A 17,392-nucleotide genomic window follows, 5' to 3' on the forward strand; every position below is an offset into this window, starting at 1 on the left:
AGTGCTACAGGACTAGGCCTATAATGATGAGGTGTCTTCACCTCTCTGGTACAGGAGACACTTTTGCCAGCATTTCCAGTTGCTTCCTGAAGCTTTCCACCAGTGGATTTGCAGACAGCCTGCTTTGTATGAGGTATGTCATAGAGACCTCCTTAACTGTGCCCCCTTCTCCTTCCTCTGGAGCTCTGCAAGCCAGAGGTGGCACTGGAGTAAGAGAGACAGACTTGACTAGGAGATGTTTTGTTTTTTTAGTAACCCTAACAACAGGAGAGATCCAAAGATGTCATGAGCTTGGTGCTCAGTTAGGGAAGGTACCAGAAATCTACCCTATAGCTTTGCTTCAGAGAAGGAACATGCATTGTCTTCTCTCAACTCTCAGAGCTCATGCTGCTACAGTGTGACAACATAATGGGGGAGAATCCATTGCTAGTCTGCCTCTGACTGTGTACCATGGCTGGATCTGAGTACATGAATTCCACACTATATAAAACCCTTCACTGCACTTGAATGAAGGCATTTGTTCCATGCTCCACTGACTCCCTTGCCACCCTTGCCAGAATCACTGATAGCCCATACTTCATCTGAGCACACATGTATCACATCCCTTACTGCCACCACTGCTGAGGAAAATCCACTAGGCTCCATAATTATTTACTATGAAAGAAACGTCATAAAAGTCATAGATAACCAACCCCATACACAAATTTCAGTGTAGGGACACAAGTATAAAACAGGGCAACATCCTGTGTTTAAAGGAATGGAATAATTCTTTAGCAACAGAACTCAAGGAAGAGGAGACTGATGAAATCCCTGATGAAGAATTCAAAGGAGGGGGCCCGCACTGTGGCACAGTAGGTTAATCCTCCATCTGCAGCACCGGCATCGCATATGGGTGTCATTTCTAGTCCCGGCTGTTCCATTTCCGATACAGCTCTCTGCTATAGCCTGGGAAATCAGTGGAAGATGGCCCAAATCTCTGGGCTTTGCACCCATGTGGGAGACCTGGAAGAAGCTCCTAGCTCCTTGCTTTGGATCGGCTCAGCTCCAGCCATTGCAGCTGTTTGGGGAGTGAACCAGTGGATGGAAGACCTTTATCTCTGTCTCTCCCTCTCACTGTCTGTAACTCTACTTCTCAAATCAATAAATAAAATCTTTAAAAACAATTCAAATGAATGATTAGAAAGAAGCTTATTGATATACTGGCCGGCACTGTGGCATAGTAGACTTAAGTCTCCGTCTATGTCACCGGTAGCCCATTATGGGTGCCAGTTCAATTCCCAGCTGCTCTTCTGATCCAGCTCTCGGCTATGGCCTGGGAAAGCAGTGGAAGATGGCCCAAATCCTTGGGCCCTTGCACCCAATGGGAGACCTAGAAGAAGCTCCTGGCTTCAAATTGCCCCAGCTCTAGCCGTTGTGGACATTTGGCAAGTGAACTAGTGGGTAGAAGATCTTTGTGTCTTTCTCTCTGTCTGTAACTCTACCTCTCAAATAAAATCTTTAAAAAAAAATAAGAAGAAATTAGGAAGACATTGCATTGTATGAATGAGAAATTCAGCAGATAAGAGATACTGAAAAAGAACCAAATAGAGGATTTCAAGATGGTAGATTAGGGAGCGATATGTTTGCAGCATGAAGAGAAAAGTGTAGGAAGTGCACTCCCAGGGGAGAGTTGGAGAGACAACTGCACTAGAAGTACTATGGGAAGAGGTGAAATAGCGTGCACCTGTGTGGAGGGTGTGGACGTACAGCACAAATGCAGCTACAGCTGCCAAGAGCCAGAGCAGGCAGCAGTTTAGAGACACAGATGAGACCAGACTGCAGCAACCTATGGTGATAAAGCTGGAGGGAGAACATGGCCTAGGTCCGGACTGGTGGTTGCTCGTGGTTACCTGTGGACCCAGTAGAAGTGGAGAGGGATGTTTGTTTTCCCACAACTTCCCAAAACAATACCTGCTGCCCATTTGAGAGAGGGCGGCCACCATTTTGGGTTAGGGTGGCAGCTATGGAAGCTTTTTTGCAAGCTCCTAATTGGCAGTGCTGGCGGCAGTGGCAAGCAGGCAGCAGTGTTCAGCCAGTGGCTTTTGTGTGCACATGTGATCCAGAGATTCTAGTGGAGGGAGTGGTCTGCCGTCTCCACTGACTTTGAGCCTGGACTGATGACTAGGCAGCCACATGGGACAGTGGAGCGCCCAAAGCCTCCCATGGTCAAGACACCGAGGTGGAACTATCTCTGGAAATATCTGCCTCTCTGTTGACTGGACAGGCTGGACTCAGCGACTGTGGTAGCCTTGCGTGCTGAAACTGTGGACTCATTGGTTACATGAGAAAGTGCAGGGTGTAGCTGGGTATTAAGATCTTTCATGCCCAAACTGTGTGTTACACTGGAAATTCACCTCACCCTTGAGCATTGACCAGAGCTCCCTGGCCACACCCACCACACATCTCTTAGTATTCACCGAAAGTGCAGACATTCCTTCCACTAAGCCACAAAGGATAGCTCAAAGATAAAAACCATCAGAAGAAAAAAAAAATCAACTCTACAAATGCCTAAAAACAAATGCAGAAATTCAAGAAACAAGAATAAGGAAGACACCATGACCCACCCCCCAAAGGAACACATAAACATTTCAGTATTAGAATGCAAAGATGAAGAGATTGAGGAAATGCCGGAAATGGAGTTCAAAAAATTAATCCTAGAATTATTCAAAAGCAATCAGAAGCAAATCCACAAACTAAACTATACATGATATGAATGAAAATTTTTCCAATGAACTTGATATTTTAAAGAAAAATCAAAGTGAAATATTAAAAATGAAAAATTCAGTAGATTAAAAAAAAATGCAGAGGAAAGCCACAATAGCAGACTGGGCAAGACAGAAGAAAGAATATCTGAACTAGAAGACAAATCTTTGGAAATCTTACAGTCAGACCAAAAAAAAAAAAAAAAAGGGCAAGAAGAAAACTTAAAAGCAGTGTTAGAGATCTAGAGATCTGTGGGATACTGTCAAATGACCCAACATAGGTTGTAGGAGTTCTGAAGGTGTGAAAAGAGAATGGTCTAGAAAGCCTATTTAGTGAAATAATTACAGAAAACTCCCCTACTTTGGAGTAAGAAAGCAGAAAAGACCTTCACCACAACACATTGTGATCAAACTCACCACAATAAAACATAAAGAGAAGTTTCTAAAATGTGCACAAGAGAAACACCAGATTACTTTGAAAGGATCTCTAATTAGACTCACAGTTGACTTCTCAGCAGAAACCCTACAGGCTAGAAGGGAATGGCGAGATGTAGTCCAAGTCTTAAAAGAAAAAAACTGCCAACCCGGAATATATAACCTGAAAAGCTCTCATTTATGAATAAAGGTGAAATAAAGATCTTCCATAGCAAATAAAAAATTGAAAGAATTTATCGCCACTCATCTAGCATAACAAAATTTGGTTAAGGATGTGCTTACACACAGAAAGACAGCCATTATTATGAAAGAATGAGAATGCTGAAAATCCCCCATTAGAAGTACGAAAGAAATCAGTAGTAAACAATAGGAATATTTTTGGGAAAATGGCAGGGCCAAGTCAGTTAAACGATACAGACTGGCTGAAGGGATTAAATAACAAGACCTATCTATTTGCTGCCTGCAAGAAACATAGCTCACCACCAAAGATACATGCAGACTGAAAGTGAAAGCATGGAAAAAGAGATTTCATGCTAACAGAAACCAAAAAACAGCTGGTGTAATGAGACAAAGTAGACTTTAATATAAAAAAAGAGACAAAGAAGGACACTATGTAATGTTTAAGGGGTCAATTCAACAGGAAGACTATAATGTATACACACCCAATTACAGGGTGCCTGGCTATTTACAAGAAATGTTAATGGACCTAAAGGAAGACATAAATCCAATACAATAGTAATGGAGAACTTCAGTACTCTGCTTTCAGTAATGGACAGATCAATCAGACAGGAAAATTAGCAGGGAAACAATAGAGTTAATTGACTTTATAGACCAAATGAACTTAACACATATCTACAAAACAATGACAAAGTACACATTCTTCTCATTAGTGCATGGAACTTTCTCTAGGATAGACCATATGCTAGGCCATAAAGCAAGTATCAGCAAATTAAAAAAAAAAAATAGAAATCATACCATGCATCTTCTCTGACCACAACAGAATAAAGCTGGAAATCAATAACTCAAGAACCTCTAGATCATGTGCAAGCACATGGAGTCAACAACATGCTCCTAAGTAAACACTAGGTCATAGAAGAAGTCAAAAGAGAAATAAAAAAATTTCTGGAAACAAATGAAGACAACAATACATATCAAAATTTACAGGATACAGCAAAAGCAGTGTTAAGAGGAAAGTTTATAGCAATCAGTGCCTACATGAGGAAATTGGAAAGGTACCAAATGAATGAGCTATCAGTGCATCTCAAGGACCCAGAAAAACAGCAGCAAACAAAACCCAAAAATAACAGGAGGAAAGAATTAATATTAAAGAAGAAATAAAAAAAAACTAAAAGAAATACAAAAGAGCAGCAAATGAAGAGCTGATTTTTTTTGAAAAAAATAAATGGATGCACCATTGGCCCAATTAACAACAACAACAAAAAAAAGAGGTAGAAAACCCAAATCAATAAAATCAGAGATGAAAAAGGAAATGTAACAACAGACACCACAGAAATGAATCATCAGAAATTACTACAAAGAGCCATGTGCCAACAAATTTGGAAACCTAGAAGAAATGGATAGATTCCTTGAAATATGCAATCTGCAAAAATTGCGTCAGGAGGATATAGAAAACCTAAACAGATGAATAACCAAGATGGAAATTGAATCAGTAATAAAGACCCTTGCAACAAAGAAAATTGCAGGACTGAATGACTTCACTACTGAATTCTACCAGACACTTGAATAACTTAATTCCAATTTTTCTCAAGCTATTCAAAACAATTGAAAGGGAAGGAATCCTCCCAAACTCTTCTTATGAAGCCTGCATCACATTAATATCTAAAACTGAAAAACATGTAGCAGAGAACTATAGACCAGTATTCCTGATGAACATAAATGCAAAAATCCTCAAGAAACTACTAGCTAATTGATCCAACAGCATATCAGAAAGATCATTTACCCAGACTAAGTGGGATTTATCCCTGGTATACTGGAATGGTCCAGCATTTGCAAATCAATAAATGTGATGCATCACATTAACAAATTGAAGAACAAAAACCATATGGTTTTCTCAATAGTTGCAGAGAAAGAATTTGATAAAATACAACATCCTTTTATGATAAAAAAAAAAACCTAAGCAAATTGGGTATAGAAGGAACATTCCTCAACACAATCAAGGCAATTTATGACAAACCCAGGACAAGCATCCTATTGAATAGGGAAAAGCTGAACACTTTCCCCCCTAAGATCCGGAATCATTCAAGGATGCCCACTCTCACTATTGCCATTTAATGTAGTCCTGGAAAGTTTAGCCAGAGCCATTAAGCAAGAAAAATCAAAGGGATAGAAATTGTATAGAAGGAAGTCTAACTATCCATATTTGCAGATGACATGATCCTATATATAGGGGATACAAAAGACTCCACTAAGAGAGTATTGGAACTCATAAAGTTTGTTAAAGTGTCAGGATATAAAAGCAACACAGAAAAATCAGTAGCCTTTGTATACACAGACAGTGTCATGGCTGAGAAAGAAGTTTTAACATCAGTCCCATTCATAGTAGCTCCTAAAAGAATCACACACCTCAAAGATCTCTCAGATGAAAATTACAAAACGCTAAAGAAAGAAATAGAAGACATTAAAAGATGTTCATGGATTGGAAGAATAACAATCATCAAAATGTCCATGCTACCAAAAGCAATTTAGATTCAATGTGATCCCAATCATAATACTAAGGACAATCTTTGAATATCTGAAAAAAATGATATTGAAATTCATATGGAAACACAAGAGACCCCAAATAGCTAAAGCAATCTTACACAACAAAAACAAAGTGAGAGGCATCACAATACCTGATTTTAACCCATACTACAGGCCAGTTAGAATCAAAACAGCATGATACTGGCACAAAAATAGATGTGTAGACTGATGGAGCTGCATAGAAACTCCAGAAATTAATACACACATCTAGAACTAACTTATCTTTGACAAGGGAGCTCAAATCAACCCCTGGCGCCAAGACAGTCTCTTCCACAAATGCTGTTGGAAAACTGGATCTCCACATGCAGAAGTATGAAAGTAGACCCATACCTTACACCTTACATAAAAATCCACTCTAAATGGATCAAAGACCTCAATCTACAACATGATACCATCAAATTACTCAAGACATTGGGGAAACTCCGTAAGACATTGGCCAGAGTTCTTGGAAAGGACCCCACAGGCACAGGCAATCAAAGCCAAAATTGATAAGTGGGATTACATAAAATTGAGAAGCTTCTGCACTGTATAATTAACACTCAGCATCTTGAAGAGGCACCCAACAGAATGGAAGAAATTGTTTGTAAACTATACAACTGATAAAGTATTAATATCCAGATATAAAGAGTGTCGCTCCCCGTCTTCGTGGAGGAACGACACAGGACCCTGCGTTGTTCTTTTGTCTGCTCGGCCGTCCCCGGGTTTGCTGCTGGTTCTTCCCGGGTTGGCTACCGACCCTTCCACCTCCGTGGAAGGGCGGTTCCCCCTGCCACATTCCCCACTTCCGCGGGGGAGCGGCACACCGCCGGCCGGCTCTCTCGGGGGCTGCACAGGTGTTCCTTCAGATGTTCCCCCTAGATGTTCCTGGTGCATGCCGTCTCTCTCCTCCTTTATAGTCCTCCTCCGCCAATCCCAACTCGGCTGCCCACACGCTGAGTACGCTGCTCTCCTCCAATCAGGAGCAGGATCAGCTCCTGGAGGTCATCACTCAAGTTGGCAAGAGGCAGCTGCGTAGAAGCTGTTTTCTCCTCTCCCAGCGCCATATTGTGGGAGAGCAGATGCATAGAATAAGTCTTAATTCCAGTAACTCAGTCCAGTCCGGGTTGCTCCCCACAAAGAGTTCAAGAAACTGAACAACAACAGAACAAAGAATCCAGTTAAGGAATGGGTGAAGGACTTAAACAGCTGTTTTTCAAGAGGAGATTCAAATGGCCAACAGAAAGCTGAGAAAATGCTGAGGATCACTAGCCATCAGGGACAGGCAAATCAAAACCACAGTGAGGTTTCACCTCACTTCAGTTATAATGGCTTTCATACAGAAATCAACAAATAGTAAATGCTGGCAAGGATATGGGGGAAAAGGTACCCTAATCCACTGTTGATGCGAATGTGAACTGGTACAGTCACTGTGGGAGAGAGTATGGAGATACCTCAGAAATTGGAATATAGACCTACCATATGATCCATTCATCCCGCTTTTGGGAATTTACCCAAACCAAAAGAAATTAGCATCTGAAAGGGTTATCTGTACCCCCCCCCATATTCATTGTAGCACAATTCACAATAGCTAAGATATGGAATCAACCCAGATGTCCATCAGCGGTTGACTGAATAAAGAAATTATGATACATACACACACACACACACACACACACACTATGGAGTACTACTCAGCTATAAAAAAATGAAATCATGTATTTGCAGCAAATATGTTGCAGCTGAAAACCATTATACTTAGTGAAATAAGCCAGCTCCCAAAGAGACAGATACCATATGTTTTCCCTGATTTGGGGCAACTAATAGGGTATCTGAAATGTATTGTATTGGAGTGAAATGGACATTGAGAATTGATGATTTCTTATAGCCCTTGTCTCTTCCATTGAGGAACAGTGTTTTTTTTTTCTTTTGTTTTGTTTTGTTTCGTACTATGTGTTGAGCTCTTTCACTTAGAGTAGGGGTAACTATACAATCATTAAGTATACTGGAAGTAGATCATTGTAAAAATTAAAAGTGGAGTCCAAGAGGGAGGAAGAAGAAGGGTTGGAGTGGGAGTGGGAGGGAGAATATGGGGGGAGAAGTGCCACTGTGTTACTAAATCTGTATATATGAAATATATAAAACTTGTAAAACAAATATAATTTTTTAAAAACTTAAATCTTATAAATGGAGAACTTGAGAAGTAAAATAAAAAATACAGCTGAAAGATTTAACAACATACTAGAACAAGCAAAAGAAAGAATATCTGAATTTGAAGGCAGATCTTTTGAAATATCCTAGAGAAAAAAAAATTAAAGGATGGAGGAAGCTTTTATTAAACAAGCAGATATTCGGCCGGTGCCATGGCTCACTAGGCTAATCCTCTGCCTTGCGGCGCTGGCACACCGGGTTCTAGTCCTGGTCGGGGCTCCGGATTCTGTCCCAGTTGCCCCTCTTCCAGGCCAGCTCTCTGCTGTGGCCCGGGAGTACAGTGGAGGATGGCCCAAGTACTTGGGCCCTGCACCCCATGGGAGACCAGGATAAGTACCTGGCTCCTGCCATTGGATCAGCGCGGTGCGCCAGCCGCAGCAGTCATTGGAGGGTTAACCAACGGCAAAAGGAAGACCTTTCTCTCTGTCTCTCTCACTGTCCACTCTGCCTGTCAAAAGATAATAAATAAATAAATAAATAAATAAATAAAAATAAAAAGCAGATATTCATTTGGCAGAGATGATGGGTAGTGTCTCAGACGGTGAAGAAAAGGGAAAAGCCACACATACCCCCACACACACATACACACATCCCTATTCAATTAATTAACAACTGAAAACTCCCAATTTGGGAAAGATGGACACCAAAGTATAAGATGCCCATGGGACCCCACTTATACATGACCATCAAAGAACCTTACCACATTTACATTTGCTCTGTATTTTCCATCTTTATGGCTTCCACCTAAAATCCAGGCCTTCATCCCCTTATAAGTCTTTTTTTTTTAAGTTTATTTATGTTATACATGTTTCATGTGCTTCATATATGCAGATTAGAAATACAGTGATAAATCCCACCCAAGCTCCAACCCTTCTTCTTACTCCCTCTCACATTCTCATTCTCCATGTGGGAGACTCACATGAATCTCCTAACTCCTGGCTTTGGCAATTCGGGGAGTGAACCAATGGATGGAAGACCTGTCTCTCTAACTCTGCCTTTCAAGTAAATACTCCCCCCGCCCTATTTTTTTTTTTTTAAAGAATGGAATAAAGCATACTGATAAACCATTGACTCCAGTTCCCCAGCTGGAGGCACTTCCAGTTACAGGAGAGCACTAGTGGGACTGATTGCTGCATGTGTTTTCTTGTGCCTTCATCTTCAATTTTGGTAGGTAACATGAATCTAGGAATTGATCCATTTCTTCTCTATTTTCAGATTTGTTGTCTCACAGGTTGTTCATAATAGTCCCTAATGATCTTTTATATTTCTGTGGTATCAGTTCTAATGTCTCTTTTTCTGATTTTATTTATTTGAATATTTTTTCTTTAATTTAGCTGAAGATTTTTTAACCTTTCAAAAACCAACTATTTCTTTCACTGATGTTTTGAATTTTTTTGTAATTTCTATTTTATTTATTTCTACTTTGGTCTTTGTTGCTCCCCCTCTTCACAGAGGAACGACACCGGACCCTGCGCTGTTCTTTCGTCTGCTCAGCCCTTCCCGGGTTTGCTGCTGGTCCTTCCCGGGTTGGCTGCCGACCCCTCCACCTCCGTGGAGGGGCGGCTCCCCCTGCCACTTTCCCCGCTTCCGCGGGGGAGCGGCACACTGCCGGCCGGCTCTCTCAGGGGCTGCTCAGGTGTTATCTGGATGTTCCTCGTGCATGTTGTCTCTCTCCTCCTTTATAATCCTCTTCCATCAATCCCAACTGCTGCCCACACGCCGAGCATGCTGTTCTCCTCCAATCAGGAGCAGGATCAGCTCCTGCGGCTTATCAGTCAAATTGGCGAGAGGCAGCTGCGTAGAAGTTTACTCCTCCCCAGCGCCATATTGTGGGAGAGCAGATGCATAGAATAAGTCTTAATTCCAGTAACTTAGTCTAATCTCAGTTGCTCCCCACAGTCTTATTATTTCTTTCATTTTGTTAATTTTGGATTTGGTTTGTTCTTGCTCTTCTAGGTCCCTGAGATATTATTAGGTTATTTACTTAAAATATTTTTAAATGAATGTACTTATTGCTATAAACTTCCTTTTTTTTCCTTTTGAAATAATAACAGAAAACTTCCCTAATTTGGAGAAATAAAGGGCCACCCAGTATAGGAAGCACATAGAACTCCTAATAGACATGACCAGAAAAAACCTTCACCACAACATATTGTAATCAGACTCACCACAGGAAAACATTAAGAAAAGATTCTCAAATGTACATGAGAGAAACACCAGATTACTTTCAGAGGATCTCCAAGTGGACTCACAGTGGATGTCTCATCAGAAACTGAAGGCTAGGAGAGAATGGTGAGATATATTACAAGTCTTAAGAGAAAAGAACTGTCAACCCAGAATACTGTACCCTGCAAAGCTCTCATTTATGAATAAAATTGAAATAAAGACCTTCCATGACAAACAGAAATTGAAAGAATTTGTTACCACACGTCCAGACCTGTAGAAGATGCTTAAAGATGTGGCAGCACACAGAAACACAGAAACATGGTCATCACTATGGAAGAAGGTAAAGGAAGGAAATCTCCCAGTAAAAATTCAAAGGCAATCCAAAGTAAAAAATAGGATATTTATAAGAAAAATGGCAAGGCAAAGAGGTTATTTGTCAATAGTCACTTTGAATGTGAATGACCTCAACTCTCCAGTTAAAAGATACAGAATGGCTGAATGGATTATAAAACAACACTCATCTATTTGCTGCCTGCAAGAAACACATCTTACCAACAAAGATGCATGCAGACTGAAAGTGAAAGGATGGAAAAAGATATTCCATGCTAACAGAAACCAAAAAAGAGCTGGTGTAGCCACCCTAATTATCAGAAAAAAAAATAGACTTTAACACAAAAGCTGTTAAAACAGAAGGGCACTATGTAATCATTAAGGATTAGTTCAAAATGAAAATGTGAGTATAATAAATGTATATGCACCTAATTAGAGGTCACCTAGCTATTTAAAAGAAATGTTAAGGGATCTAAAGAGAGACATAGACTCAAATACAATACTAATGGCAGATTTCAGTACCCAACTTTCTGCAATGGACAGATCAACCAGACAGGAAATTAGCAAGGAAACAGCAGTTAATTGACACTATCAACAAAATGGACATAACACATATCTACAGAGCTTTTTATCCTACATATACAGAATACACATTCTGAGCAGTACACATATTTTTCTCTAGGGTTGACAACAGGCTAGGCCATAAAGCAAGTCTCAGCACATTCAAAAACGTCGAAATCATGTCTTGCATCAGACTGCAATGGAATGAAGCTGGAAATCAGCAACACAGGATTCTCTAGAACATATGCAAACACATGGACACTGAACACATGCTCTTGAATGAACAGTGGGTCATAGAAGAAATCAAAAGAGAAATCAGATATTTCTGGAAACAAATGAAGATGACAGTACAATATATCATAACTTACGGGATACAGCAAAAGCACTGCTAAGAGGAAAATTTATAGCAACTGGTACCTACATCAAGAAATTGGAAAGGCACCAAATAAATGAGTTATCAGTGCATCTCAAGGATCTAGAAAGACAACAGCAAACCAAACTAGTAGGAGAATAGTTTTTATTTTTTATTTTCCCTGCTGTCTACTGATCCTGAGCATTTTTTCATGTTTCTGTTGGCCATTTGAATTTCCTCTTTTGAAAAAATGCCTCTTCAAGTCCTTTGCTCATTTCTTAACTGGATCATTTGCTTTGTTGTTGTTGAGTTTCTTGAGCTTTTTGTAAATTCTGGTTATTAATCCTTTATCAACTGCATAGTTTGTAAATATTTTCTCCCATTCTGTCAGTGGCTTCTTGATTTTGTTAAGTGTTTGCAGTGCAGAAGCTTCTTAGCTTGATGTAATCCCATTTATCTGTTTTTCTGGGGGTCTTTTCTAAGTCTTTGCCTAAGCCAATGTCTTGCAGAGTTTTCCCAATGTTCTCTAGTAATTTGATGGTATCAGGTCATAGATTGAGGTCTTTGATCCATTTAGAGTGGATTTTTGTGTAAGATGTAAGGTATAGGTCTAGTTTCCAATGTTCTCCTCTAGTAACTTGATGGTATCAGGTCATAGATTTAGATCCTTGATCCATTTTGAGTTGATTTTGTATCAAGTGTGTGATAGGATTCTTGTTTCATACTTTCATACACAGAGATCCAATTTTCCCAGCACCATTTGTTGAAGAGACTGTCCTTTCTCCAAGAATTGATTTTAGCTTCTTTGTCAAAGATTAGTTGGTTGTAAATATGTAGATTGATTTCTGGGGTTTCTATTCTGTTCCATTGATCTACGTGTCTATTTTTTTTGTATCAGAACAAGACTGTTTTGATTCTAACTGCCCTGTAGTATGTCTTGAAATGAGGTATTGTGATGCCTCCAGCTTTGTTTTTGTTGTTTAAGATTACTTTAGTTAGTTGGGGGTATCTTGTTTTTCCATATGAATTTTAGCATCATTTTTCCTAGATCTGAGAAGAATGTTGTTGATATTTTGATTGGGATCACATTGAATCTGTAAATTGCTTTCAGTAGTATAGATATTTTGATAATATGATATTAATTGTTCCAATCTATGAAAATATTTGCATTTTTTGTGTGTCTTCTGTTTCTTTAATATTTTGTAATTTTTATTGTAGAGATCTTTCACCTCCTTGATTAAATTTAGTCCAGGTATTTAAATTTTTTGCAGTTATTATGAATTTTAGAAGTCCTTTGATTTCTTTTTCTTGCCTAATGGCTATGGCTAAATCTTCCAGGTCTATATTGAATAGCAGTGGTGAGAGTGGCATCCTTGTCTGATTTCAGATCTCATTTGGAATGCTTCCAACTTTTTCCCATTCAATAGGACGCTGGCCGTGGTTTGTCATAAATTGCCTTGACCATATTGAGGAATGTTCCTTCTGTACCCAATTAGAGTTTTCATCATGAAAGGATGTTGTGTTTTATCAAATACTAATGCCTGGTTTCCCAAATTCAACATGGAGAAGTAATGTATCCTGCAGAGTTGTTGTTATAGTTAAGTGGTAACACCTGCCAAGGGCTCATATGTTAAGGATAGCAAATCATTTAACAAATATTAGTTTCTATTCTTAACAGTAGTAAGCAATAAAAGCAAGCTTTGGGCATATTTTTTGCAAGAGGTTTTTAAATTCCAAGAGTTATAAATAAATGGTTTAAGCAGGATGTGAAGAATCTAGTACCAGTGTGACTAATTTTAAGATGAATTAAATAGGATTTTTTTATGTTTAGTATGTATTAGTTGAAAATACTTAAGTGTTGTTCTAGACAGTGCATAACATGAAAATCTGAGTCATCTATTCATTGTATGAAAACTTTTTTAAACAGAGTTAAAAAATAATAGAACAAATTCCCATATACCCATCTGAAAGTCTAGTTTTCCCTCATGTTTGCTTCAGACATTTAACTTTCCTCTTAAAAGAATTAAATGATTCCACCAAACATGAGTCTTGATATTGTTCTCCAACCCCTTTCATCTTTCTCAGAGGAGTCATCACCATGAATTTGATGTGTATCATCTCATTCAAATTTGTGTGTGTGTTTATACTGGTACCAGGTACATGAGCATAATTTTTTGTTTTGTTTTGTTTTTTTTTTGTTTTTTTTTTTAAATTTTATTTAATGCATATAATTTTCCAAGTACGACTTATGGATTACAATGGCTTCCCCCCCATACCGTCCCTCCCACCCACAACCCTCCCCTTTCCCACTCCCTCTCCCCTTCCATTCACATCAAGATTCATTTTCGATTATCTTAATATACAGAAGATCAGCTTAGTATACATTAAGTATGGATTTCAACAGTTTGCTCCCACACAGAAACATAAAGTGAAAAATAATAGATGATTTTTTAAAATGATGATGAAATCAGAGCAGACCTATTGTCATGTTTAATCCCAGTGAGAGTCAAGTTGGGAATTGATAATTTTTTTTTTTTTTTTTTTTTTACAGAGGATCAGTTTAGAATGCATTAAGTAAGGATTTCAACAGTTTGCACCCCCATAGAAACACAAAGTGAAATATATTGTTTGAGTACTCGTTATAGCATTAAATCTCGATGTACAGCACATTAAGGATAGAGATCCTACATGAGGAGTAAGTGCACAGTGACTCATGTTGTTGACTTTACCAATTGACACTCCTGTCTATGGCATCAGTAATCTCCCTATGCTCTAGTCATGAGTTTCCAAGGCTATGGAAGCCCTCTGAGTTCTCCGACTCTTATCTTGTTTAGACAAGGTCATAGTCAAAGTGGAGGTTCTCTCCTCCCTTCAGAGAAAGGTATGAGCATAATTTTTTTTCAAATTTTCATGTAATTGTCATATTTTGTGAGTGTTCTGAGGTGTGATTTTTTTTTCAACATTGTGTTTTGAAGACCTGACCTTCATGAAGTGTTAAAATATGGTTAAAATTTTTTTAAATAGCCTCCTTTGTTTCCAGTTATCATTTGCACACTGATCTGTCTGCAACTAAAGCTTCCATTACTCTACAGCCATGTGTCAGCATCCAGAATTGTTGGCAAAACCTGTGTTACAGAGTCTCAGTTCTAGGAATAATATTGATTAAATCTCAGTATAGAGTTTTGTGTAAAATGATTTTAAAACAGTCTGATGCTAAATACCTTTATTCTGTTTTACATTTCTCTCTCTTTTTTTTTAACAGCTTCATCACTGGGCCAGCAGTAGCCCCAGGGTACTTCTCCATTGATGTGAATAATGTGGTACTTGTTTTAAACGGAAGAGAAAAAACAAAGGTCTTTTATGCCACCCAGTGGTTACTTTATGCACAAAATTTAGTGCAAACTCAAAAACTCCAGCATCTTGCAGTTGTTTTGCTTGGCAATGAATATTGTGAAAATGACTGGATAACCCAGTTCCTCAAGAGAAATGGAGGCCCTGTGGAACTGCTTTTCCTGACCTATGACAGTCCCTGGATTAATAACGTGGATGTTTTCCAGTGGCCTTTAGGAGTAGCAACGTGAGTAGAAAATAAGATTACATGTCTGTAGACTCTTATGTCTTCAATTTCTGAATCAGGTAGTTTGTGTTTTAAATTGTAGTGTATTTAGTTCTTCTGGGATCATTGAGGCCTGTTACGGTGTTTCCCAGAGAAAAAAATAAGGAATGATCTTTACTTCAGTAACAGTAATCATGTTTTTAGAGTATCTGATCCATTTATGAGAGAAAATGAATAAACTTTTGTTTGTTTTAAAGTCTCAAGACGTAGGATGTGTTTTCAAGCTTAATAGGAGTGCCCTGGAGAGAGATTTAGCAGAGAATGGCAGACTTTCTTAAAAAAAAAAAAAAAAAAAAAGTAATGGGTTTGGTATAAGTTAGGACTCAAAAAAATTAACATAAATAAAAACAGGATTATATAGCATGAGCACACTGTCCCCTTGGATTTGGAACTGAATTTGTGCAAATCTGTTCTATAAATGGAGGGGTCTACTTAATAACACAGAGTCTTTCTTTAGTAGTAAATTGATTTAAGACCCTCTGTAAAACCTATCCCTGAAGAAGAGCCCATATTTGTAAAATATTTTGAACCATTTTACTTTTTCACGGTAACACTACATAATCTAACTCTAGGCCAGTATATTTCTTATGGTCAGTGGTGCTCAATCGAGGGCAGTTTTGTCCTCCAAGAGCCTTTTGGCAATGTGGACACTTTTAGTTTTTGATGGACAAAGAATTGTATATGCTTTTGGAGTACAATGTAATATGTTTGATACATGATTAAAATGTGGAATGATTAAATTGAGCTAAAGGATGCCGAAAATGTTAGGTCCAAAATCTCTATGACCTCTTCAAAGAGATGTCAGTGTGAAATTTTTTTTAAGTCAGTAGGTCTAGGGACATTTTCAAAGTAAGGGTAGAGGATCTGGCTTTGAGGTGTAAAAGGTAAAGCTGCAGCCTTCAATGCCAGCATCCTGTATGGGCGTCAGTGCCAATCCTGGCTGCTCTACTTCTGATCTGGCTCACTGCTAATGTATCTGGGAAAGCTACAGAAGATGGCCCAAGTGCTTGGGCCCATGTGGGAGACCCTGAAGAAGCTCCTGACTCCTGGCTCTGGCCATTTGGGGAGTGAACCAGTGGATGGAAGACTTCTCTCTCAATCTCTCTTTTTCTCTGTCTCTCTCTTCCTCTCTCTCTCTCTGCCTTCTAAGTAAATAAAAAAAATCTTTCAAAAATATATAAACGAATCAAGGGTAGAAATAACAATTTGAAATTTATAAATCATACATTGTCTCTTCTCCACACATCATGCTACCCAAGAGGTTGAGGTATGGGGATTTTGCCCACAACTATGTCATACATTAACTCAGATGTATTTATTTTTATAGATACCGGAATTTTCCTTTGGTGGAGACCAGTTGGTCAATTGTGTATGAAGAGAGGCGTTACTTATGTAATTTCTTAGGAACAATTTATGAAAATTCATCTCGACAGGCACTAATGGACATTTTGAAACAAGATGAGTACAGTAAACGTTGCTGGGTTTCAACAAGAGAACAGTAAGTTCTATGTTTACTTGAATCATCCATTTTATTCTCCAGTCTGAGGGTTGCTTTATGTGGAATCACAGAAGTTTCCAAAGAATCATTGTTAACTCCACTGTACAGTCATTCCCCCAAAAAATTCATTAGTAATTAAAGTTGTAATGAGACTACTCGGTTGTATATGTTTAAAATAGGGAGAATCTCCTATGGCTCTAATTCATCTAGAAGAGCAACACTAGTAACTGTCATTTGCAAATATCATGTTAGGGTTTTCTCAGTGATATTTATTGGTCCAACTTGGCACACAGGAGATCGTAAATGTCACCAGGTTCTTCAGTTTGTCCATGAGATGTTCAGCAGAGCAGTTTAGTGTTCCACAACTTGCCTGCAGTACTCCTCAAATATTCAGGAACCTGACACTCTCGTAAGGACAGGGCTGTGTGTTCCCCAGATGTACACAAGACCAGCTTGCACAGGGCAACCTAATTGGTGAGTGGGTGGATGGGTAGATGGATGGAAAATGAACTAATAGACTTAATAGGGCAAACTTTTTTTCATTTCTACATAGTCATAAAACAGATGCTCATGGAGTAAAAGAACTAACTGGAAAGAAACATTTATCTTGTTTTTGAATAAGCTAAAGGCATTTTTTTAAATATTTATTTTAAAATATTTATTTGAATTTATTTATAAGAGAGAGAGAGGGAGGGATCTTACATCTGCTGGTTCACTTTCTAAACACCTCCAAAATCTAGAATTCT

The 17,392-nt window shown here is 38.7% G+C and overlaps 1 protein-coding gene across 3 annotated transcripts in view; it reads left to right on the forward strand.

Annotated features, from left to right (window-relative positions):
• Positions 1-17,392, forward strand: part of RXYLT1 (ribitol xylosyltransferase 1) — a 32,410-nt gene that overhangs the window by 11,522 nt on the left and 3,496 nt on the right. For 2 of the 3 annotated variants that reach the window (XM_002711238.5, XM_008256732.4), the window contains exons 4-5: positions 14,795-15,109; positions 16,476-16,646. In XM_002711238.5, coding sequence (XP_002711284.1) covers positions 14,795-15,109; positions 16,476-16,646 — 486 coding nt within the window. Of the gene's footprint in view, positions 1-54; positions 134-14,794; positions 15,110-16,475; positions 16,647-17,392 lie in introns of all 3 variants that reach the window. The other variant, XM_070052568.1, reaches the window with a different exon arrangement.

This window comes from Oryctolagus cuniculus, chromosome 11, assembly GCF_964237555.1.
Source record: "Oryctolagus cuniculus chromosome 11, mOryCun1.1, whole genome shotgun sequence".
Lineage (NCBI taxonomy): Eukaryota > Metazoa > Chordata > Mammalia > Lagomorpha > Leporidae > Oryctolagus > Oryctolagus cuniculus.